The 10,407-nt window shown below is 47.3% G+C and overlaps 1 protein-coding gene across 6 annotated transcripts in view; it reads right to left on the bottom strand.

Annotated features, from left to right (window-relative positions):
• The window catches only part of ARHGEF10L (Rho guanine nucleotide exchange factor 10 like), a 64,590-nt gene that overhangs the window by 21,022 nt on the left and 33,161 nt on the right, over positions 1-10,407 (bottom strand). For 4 of the 6 annotated variants that reach the window (XM_081341475.1, XM_081341476.1, XM_081341478.1 and 1 more), the window contains 8 exons: positions 10,151-10,324; positions 8,695-8,840; positions 7,600-7,614; positions 6,498-6,682; positions 4,653-4,768; positions 3,489-3,616; positions 3,199-3,299; positions 806-927 (listed from right to left, as the gene is read on the bottom strand). In XM_081341475.1, the coding sequence (XP_081197601.1) occupies positions 806-927; positions 3,199-3,299; positions 3,489-3,616; positions 4,653-4,768; positions 6,498-6,682; positions 7,600-7,614; positions 8,695-8,840; positions 10,151-10,324 (987 nt within the window). The remainder of the gene's footprint in view (positions 1-805; positions 928-3,198; positions 3,300-3,488; positions 3,617-4,652; positions 4,769-6,497; positions 6,683-7,599; positions 7,615-8,694; positions 8,841-10,150; positions 10,325-10,407) is intronic. The other 2 variants (XM_081341477.1, XM_081341479.1) reach the window with 1 other exon arrangement.

Below are 10,407 nucleotides of genomic sequence, written 5' to 3'. Positions count from 1 at the left end.
AGAGGTGTGTCTCTTTCAAAAGACACCGGTTGACTTGTCTATGGAGATTCTCAGCTATCAAGGTCACGGTTGTCTCAACGATGCTTTTTCCAAAGACAACTGGACCTCCTCCTCTTCCTCCTCCTCCTCTTCCTCCTCCTCCTCCTCCTTTGAAGAAAAAAAAAAGTCTAGCTACCTTTGGAAAAAGCACTTGGAGACACAGGCTGACTCTTTCTGCTTCCCAGACCTGTTTTTTCCAGCCTCCGGCAAGGTACACACAGCCAAGCTGAAACACACACCGATGGTGAGGTGTCGGAGTTGTGTGGCTGTAATAAATCTGAATAAATAATAGTGGCCCCCTCACCGTCACCACCATCCACTGGGGGTTTTCTGAGGGCTTTCACAGGATCGATCGATTATTTATTAAATTTGCATGCGGCCGATCTCTCTGCAAAGCGACTCTGAGCGAGCTACAGTACTGAAGGATCGCTATACAATTAAGTCTTTGACCTATCGGCATAATGGAGCTTGACCATTACGGCCTCTGAGTCTTGATGGTCATTAGGAAAGATAAGTGGAGGGGGCACTGAAGCGTCCCTATGGTCAGTCATAAGGATGAATGACCACGGGGGCACTGCAGTAGCTGCAATTTTAGAACTTGCTCGTAAGTAGCTTGGGGGGGGAGTTTCCTGTAACTTCAAATGGTCGATAAACCATCAGTTATAAGTTGAGGACTACCTGTAATGAAGTAGAAGAAGACGCAAGCCCTTGAAAAGATGGTCAGAAGTTGGCCCTTGGGGTAGGACCAGTTTGGGGGTCTCCTTACCTGCAGGTCGAGGGCCCTGGAGGAGAAGGCAGGGATGTGACAGACCAAAATGGGACACCAGAAAGCGGCTCTGCTCTTCTTGTCTTCTTCAGGGCAGACCCACCCAGGCTGGTTTTCTTCCCCTGCAGGGGGACAGAGAAGAGTTGGAAAATCTCCTCTCCAAGGGCGAGGTTCAAATGTGCCCTATGACCTTGGCCAACAGTCAACTTTGATCATCAATCTTAGTCAACGGTCAACCTTGGCCAGCAATCAACCTTGGCCAACAGTCAACCTTGACCAACCGTCAACTTTGGCCAACAGTCAACCTTGACCAACAGTCAACCTTGACCAACAGTCATCCTTGGCCAACAGTCAACCTTGACCAAATGTCAACCTTGGCCAACAATCAACCTTGGTCAACAGTCAACCTTGGTCAACTGTCAACCTTGGCCAACTGCCCATCTGTGAAGCAAAGCAGAAGTCTGGAAGAGTCATCTGGGTTGTGCTGGCCGTGGATAACAATGATAAATTTTCTGACTGCCTCCTCCTCGAATGCACAGAAGGGACCACAGATAGTCCAGCAGCCCAGAGCCACAGGCTTGCTGATTTTAGAAGCATTCCAGTAATGTAGATTTCCCCACACTGTCCACCTTGCAAAGGAGGTGAGTAATTTGATTTATAGGGGTTTCTAGGATTCCGTAAATGAAGGCTGACCCGTGATCTTTAGAACCACAGATAAACTCAGTAACTAAAAAGGAGAGCAAGCTTTGTCCCTTGTCCTCTCCTGCAGCTATAAAAGTGTGTGAAGTCTTATTTATTAATTATTTTTATTTATCAATCAGATTGATACGGCCGTCCACCTCTGCAAAGGTGGCATTTTCGTCCATTTTTAAAAAGTCCTTCTGTTATAAAAAGGGAAAGATGTAGCAGTATTTTTTATATGATCTAGAGATATAGTAGGATTAAGGACTGAATCAGGGTTATATTAACAGCACACGGGGGGGGGTGTTTCTTCCTAAATTCTCATTTTCCCCCCCCCTTCTTAATTTTCATTTTAATGTAGTGTTTCTCAGCCTTGGCAACTTTTAAGTTCAATTTTCAGAACTCTTAAAATTGTTGAGATCGGGGAGGGGGGGGAAAAACCCCACAGCTTTAATATATGTAGCTCCTTATCGTATTAACATTAATGTATTATTCTTTTATCTGCTACGCTTCACTAATAAAATTTAAGCAGACTGGTTTGCTCTTCCCTTGTTTATTTGCCACACTTCATTAATAGAATTTAAAACAGAGGAAGCAAATTAAGTCTTCCTTCACCTAAAGTTATCTCATTAGGGCGGGCAGGCAGGCAGAAGAGAATCCAGAGAGAGCCCTAAAAGTCACAAACTTTTTATCAATTTCCTTACGGAATATTCGGGGTGGGGAGGAAGTCCCACCACCCACGGAGAGATAAGCAATTAATTTCTCTTCTTTGCCACGTATCTTGGGAGCGGCTGGCCGGTACTTTTAATTACAGAAAATATTAAAACATAAGAGCCATTAAAAAAGCAACTTACTGAATAGTTTAGCGTGGAATCACACGTGATAATCATGTCAACAGCTTTTTTTTTCCTTCCAAAGCTTCTGCAGGAATAGTTCTCAACTTACAACTACAGTTGGGACCAGCATTTCCGTCGTTAAACAGTGTGGTTGTTAAGGGGGTTGCGACCGATTTTATGATCACGTCTGCCAGGGTTGTTAAGCCAATTGCTGTCCGTCCTTCCTTCCTTCTTTCCTTCCTTCCTTCCTTCCTCCCTTCCTTCCTTCCTCCCTCCCTCCCTCCCTTCCTCCCTCCCTCCCTCCCTTCCTTCCTTCCTTCCTTCCTCCCTTCCTCCCTTCCTTCTTTCCTCCCTTCTTTCCTTCCTTCCTTCCCTCCCTCCCTCCCTTCCTTCCCCTCCCCTTCCTTCCTTCTTCCCCTTCCTTCCCTCCTTCCCTCTCTCCCTTCCTTCCATTTGTATGCTGCCCATCTCACCGAAGGCAACACCAGCCAGCTGAAAGACCTGGTTTGATTGAGTCGCTAAGCGAATCAGGCAGTCGTTAAGCAAATCCCCCATTGACTTCTGCTGGTCAGAAGCCGGCCAACAGCGATCACATGACTGCGAGACATTGCATGCCAGCGGCCGAGCACCCAAATTCTGGTCACGTGACCGTCGGTAAAACTGCAACGGTAGCCAACTGCCATTTAGGACAATTCCTTCGCCCTTTATCACATACGTCCTGGTGACCGACTCAGATTGGATCATTTTTTAAAAAAAAACACAAAACACTGAACTGTCATTAAACGAACGGCCGTTAGGTCGAGGGCTCTATCTGTCCTGGGTTGTGAAAAAGCGTTGAACCAAGGAATGAAAGCAAGCGAAAGCGATTTTACTCACGGAGAGCAATTTTGGCCAAGTGCAAATGATTCACCCAGGAAATTTTGCTCAGGGGGTTCGGAGTGATGAAGACCACCATGACGCTGACTGGACGACCAGCCCTGTGTTAAAAAAAATAAATCCCAAAAGATAAAGGTGACCACGCGAACACAGAAATCCAGGACGGCACCTGGCTTTGGTGGAGCAGCCGTGGAAGGGGTGAGCTGAAGCCGGGGTCAAGGGTGGGTGGGCTTCGAACGTCGTTATGGGCTCTCCTGAGCCACCCTTAGGAAATGGACCGTCCCACGTACTTGTCGGGTTTCCCGGGAAGCAAGAGACGGAGGCGGCATTTGTTGGCTGAGTGGATCTCTTCCTCCTTCACCCTCATCATCCTCTGCAGGGCTAAGCACCAGTCTTGGGCCACAGTCATGTTCAGGTTCTAGAAGCCAAGTGGGGGAAAAAAGAAAATTAATTCATCGGGTTCCTCGTTTCAGGGGTTAGGCTGAATCGGGCGTGCGGAGTTCATTTCTAACAGTGTTGGGAGCCAATTCTCCAATTAGGACAGAAAGGAGTCTCCTAAGGTTTTTCCCTGCTGCTCAAGCACAATACCTCAACTTACAACCGTTCGTTTAGTGACGGTTCAAACTTACGACGGCACGTTCGCTGTAACCGCATGGGAATTAGGGAGGGGGAACGTCTTCGGAGATGAGAAGAACTCCCTCTCAACTGGTTTCGGCCTGTCTCCAAGGTCGCTGCGCCCTGAGGATGACCCGTGATCTGCCTTGCACCTCAGCCTTCTCAAAAGATCCTTGCGGCAATGTATTTGCTGCTTCCTGCATCCACTTTCTCTCAGTAAAAGTTCTCTGGATTAAACTTATGGAATCGAGAGCCGCGCTTTCCTGACAGGATCAGCTGGGGCAGGTCCTCACACTTACCCTTTTTAATTCCTCAAACACCTAACCCACCCTGCCTGTGGGGCTGCAGAACGCCCTTCCCCCAAGCTGCGAGCATCACCCGCCGATCAATACATTAGCATCGCTACCTCAGCCGCTCAGCTCATCAGTGAGAACGAAGCGTGTCAGCATCCCGTCTCTCTGCTCTCCGCATATTTAGAACATGCTACCTGCCATTTATCCCAGAGCATAAATGAAAAATCCAAGCCGTTGTCATGAGGAGGAGCTGCAAAGCCGGCAAAGCAGCCTTAAAAGACCTCTGAAATAACCACGGGACGCTACGGCAACTTAAAACCTCTCTACGCAGAGAGGGAGAGATTGGCTTCAACCCGAGGGTTAGGGTGTGTGGGGGAGGGGGAGTGGAAAGGAGAAAAGACCCCGCGGCCGTGGGAAGGGTTGCTCGCAAGCTTCTGCCTTTCAGATCGAGCTTGTTTCACGCGATTTTTGTGAATCTTTGTGAATCACGGGGCTGGGGGACGAAGGGCCGTCAGTGGCGTTCAGGTTACTCCACAACAGACTCACCTGGTAAGTGCCGTGGAGGGTGCTGATCAAAAGGGTGATCTGCTCCACGACAGCCAGGTCCTTTTGCAGATCCTGCAGCTCCTGAAACAGGCGAGGGGGTCCCAGGTAAACTTTATCTGAAGGAGGCAAACGTGTGTTTTAGGGAACGCCGTGACCATAGAGCTTCCTTGCCTAGAGCGCACACACTCAGCCTTTCTCTGTACAATGACATTCCACATATACCTTTTTCTTTCTTTTTATTCCTAATGCAGGCAGCCTTCAACCTACGACCGTTCTCTTAGCAGCCGTTCAAAGTTACACTGGAACTATTTTTTGGGGGGTGAGGGGGGGCACTCATGAGCCAGATCTGGAGTTCTTGGCAACACAGCTGCAATTATGGCCGCATTTTACAACTGCTGCGACTTACAACCATGATGGACAGGTTCCATTAAGATCTCACATTGAGGGCTGCCTATAGTAGCAAACTCAGGTGAAGGGTGCATCGTGCTGAATCCACAAAGAACGCTACTGACTTTAAACAAAAAAACAACAACAATGCTCTTTTGAGTATTACAGGGTGCCTCACGGCTTTAAAAATAAAAGTCAAGGGGACAGAAATCTCCTCTCTTCAGTTCGGTTGAATACTAAGGCCCCTTTCAGGAGAAATATTTGAAAAACAATTTCGCAAGCATTTGACATCTTCCAGTTGGACAACAGATGAGAGAGAGAGAGAGAGAGAGAGAGAGAGAGAGAGAGGATAGATACATAGATGGATAGGTAGGTAGGCAGCTAGATATAGCTATATTATATGTATAGATAGGATAGATAGATAGATAGATAGATAGATAGATAGATAGATAGATAGATAGATAGATAGATAGATAGATAGATAGATAGATGATAGATAGGTAGGTAGATAGATAGATAGATAGATAGATAGATAGATAGATAGATGATAGGCAGGCAGGCAGGTAGGTAGGTAAAGAGAGAGAGATGATAGATAGATACATAGATGGATAGGTAGGTAGGTACGTAGGCAGGCAGGCAGCTAGAGATAACTATATTATATATGTAGATAGATTTGATAGATAGATAGATAAACAGACAGATAGATAGACAGATAAAGAGAGAGAGAGATGATAGATACATAGATGGATAGGTAGGTAGGTAAGTAGGCTGCTAGATAGAGATAGCTATATTATATGTGTAGATAGATTTGATAGATAGATAGATAGATAGATAGATAAATAGATAGATAGATAGATAGATAGATAGATAGATAGATAGATAGATAGATAGATAGATAGATAGATAGATAGATAGATAGATAGATAGATAGATAGATAGATAGGTAGGTAGGTAGGTAGGTAAAGAGAGGGAGATGATAGATAGGTACATAGATGGATAGGTAGGTAGGTAGGCAGGCAGCTAGATAGAGATAGCTATATTATATGTGTAGATAGATTTGATAGACAGAGAGACAGAGAGACAGAGAGACAGACAGATAGATAGATAGATATAGATGGATGGATAAAGAGAGAAAGAAAGAAAAAGTGGAAAAGAGAGAGAGAGAGAGAGAGAGAGAGAGAGAGAGAGAGAGAGAGAGAGAGTTTTGAATCTGTTTTGAACACATAGCAGAAAAAGGAGCCTTGAGAATCTACAAGCCACCTACATCGGCCCAAACAGAGCTTATAAAACATTTCGGGTGATATTTGCAACAGATGCTCCCGAAAGGAAAAAGGATGGGTCCAAGGGAGATTTAAAAGGAAGACTTTTAGGGGTGTCCTGATTTTTTACGGCTCGTCCCCCTCCCCTCTCCTCAGCCGTCCGTTTTGAACCGTGGGGAAAGGAGGGAAGTTCCCTTACTATGGGCAGACTGGCTGGGTGGTGCCGCTTTCCTGGAGCCGACGTTCGGGATGGCAGTGCCGTCTTTCTCCTTGGCACCGCACTCCTGCCCCACTTCGAGCACCTGAACTTGGGGCAAGGCTGCGTTCCACTTCACGATATACTTGGGACCCAAAGGGACCAGACTGCTGATCTCTAGCTGCCCCCTGCGAGAAAAGAAAGCCCAAATTAAAACAAAGAAACAAAAAAAGAAAACAGAGGACGGGCACGGTCTGCCTTCAGGCCCAATACAGCCAAAATGGCGGCCCGGGAAAGCCTGCAGGACGCGCTCCGCAATCCTCAAAGCACCGAGCGGATTTTGCAAGGATATAATTCTCAAACTGAGCGCAAGACACCGCAAAGACATGCAAGGGAGAAGAAAAACACAGCCCTTTTTTTTTTCCTTCCCAAACTTATTCGAGGCGTTGAAGCTTTCTTCCTTACCCTCCAGGATGGACAGGTGGGACATAAAACCACACACACACACAGAGAGAGACACACAGACACACACACACAGACACAGTGCCCAGTTCTGCACCTTGAGGGGTGGCATTCCTCATTTGCCAGGAAGAAAACAGGAAGTCCTCGAGTTATGATCACAATCGAAATTCCATGGCTAAGTCAGGTGGTTAAATGAGTTGCTTCCAATGTTAAGGGCCCTTTTCGGGCGGTCGTTAAATGAATCGCTGCAGTTATTAAGTGAAACGTATGGCCTTTTAAGAGAATCTGGTGAGCCCTGGATGTGAAGACTTCCTGGGTCACGTGACCCTGAGGATGCTGTGACAGTCATAGGTAAAGAGTGTCAGTTATTTTCACTGCTGTTGTAACTTTGAACGGTCGCTAAACGAATGGCTGTAACTTGAGGACTACCTGTTGAATAATCTTTTTTGGGGGGAGGGGGACTGGAATATTGTTTTTAAAAAAAACACAATAATGCAAAACACCACCGCCGTCATCCCTTTATGGATGCTACAGCCTCGCAAATCAACACAAAGATACTTCAGTTGCATGCCTGTTTCACACCATGCATTCGCAGCCATTCACACAACCACTGCATCTCTCCAACCTGCCATTCCCGTCCTACCCGGTGTTCACGGGCCTGACAAAGAGAAACATCAGAGCAAAAGTCATTATCTAATTCTCCTCCGAACAGATTTTTTTTTTAAATTTTAAGTTCCTTTGCCGTTTGGAGCAGTTGACGGATTTAATGCAAAGCCCCCAAAAGTTAATTCTTGCTTCTAATTTGCATACATGTCTAGTTTGGTTTAGTTAAACTAGACATAGACATTAAACTAGACATAGACATACATGTCTATGTCTAGTTTAATGAAGAGAAGGACGAGGGGGGGACATGATAGCAGCCTTCCAGTATCTCAGGGGCTGCCCCAAAGAAGAGGGAGTCAAACTATTCTCCAAAGTGCCCAAAGGCAGGACAAGAAGCAACGGATGGAAATTAGTTAAGGAGAGAAGCAACCTAGAACTAAGGAGAAACTTCCTGACAGTTGGATCAATTAACCAGTGGAACAACCTGCCTCCAGAAGCGGTGGATGCTCCAACACTGGAGGTTTTTAAGAAGAGACTGGACAACCATTTGCCTGAAATGGTACAGGGTTTCCTGCCTGAGCAGGGGGTTGGACTAGATGACCTCCAAGGTCCCTTTATTGTTGTTGTTATTAATAATAGCAACAACAACAATATGGTTTCGGGTCTTCCTCCCCATAAAACAGAGGTCTCCAGCCTTGGCAACTTTAAGACTTGTGGACTTCAACTCCCAGAATTCCCTAGCCAGCATAGAAAGAGGAATTCTGGGAGTTGAAGTCCACAAGTCTTAAAGTTGCCAAGGTTGGAGACTCCGGTCACAAAGCCTCCAACTCTGGAAATAAACATTTTCCACTTTCGAACGAGTCACCCGCCTTCTGGAATTACAAGACTTTCCCCCACCCACCCACCCACCCACATTTCGGCAGGGGACAATTCTCACAGAGTCTGCCAATCATTCTACGCGGGGAGGAAGTTGAGTTTCGTTCCTCGAGGCCAAAATACGTCCTGAGAATGTCAAGGAAGTGCACCAACCCTCCCACCCACCCACCCCCGCGTATTTTTAATGTTTATTTCTGTTATGACACGTGCTGGATCGCAACCTCCCCGTGTGCCCTTCTCTCTGTGACGCACAACTCACTTGAAGTTGATGTTGGCGCACACCAACACGTCGTTCAAAAGAAACACCTTGCGCTCCTTGGATTTGATTAGTTGACCTCGGTCGCTGTAAACGGTCTCCGTCAGAGTCTCGCAAAATAACAGCTGCCGTTGCCCTGAATTTAACAACTGGGGGGGTGGGGGGGGGGAGAGAAGGAAAACCAAAGTAAAATTACAAAGCAAAAACAGAACTTTGGCCTTCTCTTCAAAGCGAGCAGGGCGAAACGATCTCTGCTTTTAAAGGCTATTTTCCCTGGAGGCAGAAGAAAACCGGGGGGAAAAAATAGAGGACCGTAGTTCAGATATTGTTGGCGAACGTGGATGGCTTAATCACCATTTGTTAAAGAAGCCAGCATTAAAGGCCAAGCCACAAATCACAGGATGCTATTGAATTAATAATTTTTTTAAAAAAAAAATAATAATGATAGGATTGCTTTGCTCAGGGTAAGTAAATTAAGGATGTGTTAACGGACGCGGTGGCTCAGTGGGTTAGGACGCTGAGCTTGTCGATCAGAAGGTCGGCAGTCTGGCGGGTCGCATCCCGAGTGCCGCGTAGCAGAGTGGAGCGCCTGTTACTCGTCCCAGCTTCTGCCAACCTAGCAGTTCGAAAGCACGTAAAAAATACAAGTAGAAAAACAGGGACCGCTCCGGTGGGAAGGTAACAGCGTTCCGTGCGCCTTTGGCATCTAGTCATGCCGGCCACATGATCACGGAGACGTCCTCGGACAAGCGCTGGCTCTTCGGCTTTGAAACAGAGATGAGCACTGGCCCCTAGAGTCGGAAACGACTGGCAGGCATGTGCGGGGGAACCTTTACCTTTAACGGTTCAGATCCGCAGCAGGTTTGGGAAAATCTGATTTATGCCATCTCCAGCTAAACCTCCCATCGGCAAAGTAGTCGTTGACTTACAACAGTTCACTTAGCGGCCGTCCAGAGTTACGACAACGCTGAAATAAGTGACTTGGCAGCATCCAAAGTCAGGTTGCGTGACCAAAAGCTGGGCACTTGGCCATGGACTCACACTTACGGCGATTCATGTAACGATAGCGGCAGGAAAGGTTGCCAAGTGGGGCAAAAAACTCACTGAACATCTGTCTTGCTCAGCTCAATGGCGGTCGGAATTCCAAGGACGGCCTGAACAATCTCAGATCACTCCGGACTTCCCAAAAACCGAGACCCCCCCCCTTTTAAGGGTCAAATTCCTCTCTCTCTCTCTCTCTGCTTGCACGGCTCTTTCCATTTGGGGCGCCCCTCCCCCCTAAGATTGTCCCAGGAACCAAAGAAGAACCACACAACGCCAATCCAAAGCCAAGCGAGTTGCAAGCGCGCCCGTTGTGTGGATCCTGGAAGTTGCCGTTCGAAGACATCCAGAAGCAGATTGGAAGTGGGGGGGGGGCGTGCCACAAACGGGCCGGGGCCTCCCGTTTGGAGTCACACACCTTATGGAGATGGCTGCGGTCACTGACGCTCTTGGTCAGCTGCTGGATCTCAGCCACCTGGTCGGCCAACCTCTTCTGTTCGTTCAGCTTCTCAGCCAAGGTCTCCAGTTCCGTCAGGGCGAGCTGGAGAGACAACCGGTCAGCGTGTCCTTTGGGGGTGTTCTTCAGCATATCCTGATAGGAGGGAAGACAGAGCACAAGTCGGAAGAAGACCAAGGCCACGGTCAACTGAGGGGCCATCTGAATTCCATGCTCAG

The sequence above is a fragment of the Vipera berus genome (assembly GCF_964194415.1).
Source record: "Vipera berus genome assembly, chromosome: 17".
Classification (NCBI taxonomy): Eukaryota; Metazoa; Chordata; class Lepidosauria; order Squamata; family Viperidae; genus Vipera; species Vipera berus.
Note: the sequence above shows the minus strand (reverse complement) of the source record. Positions and strands in the feature narration are given on the sequence as shown.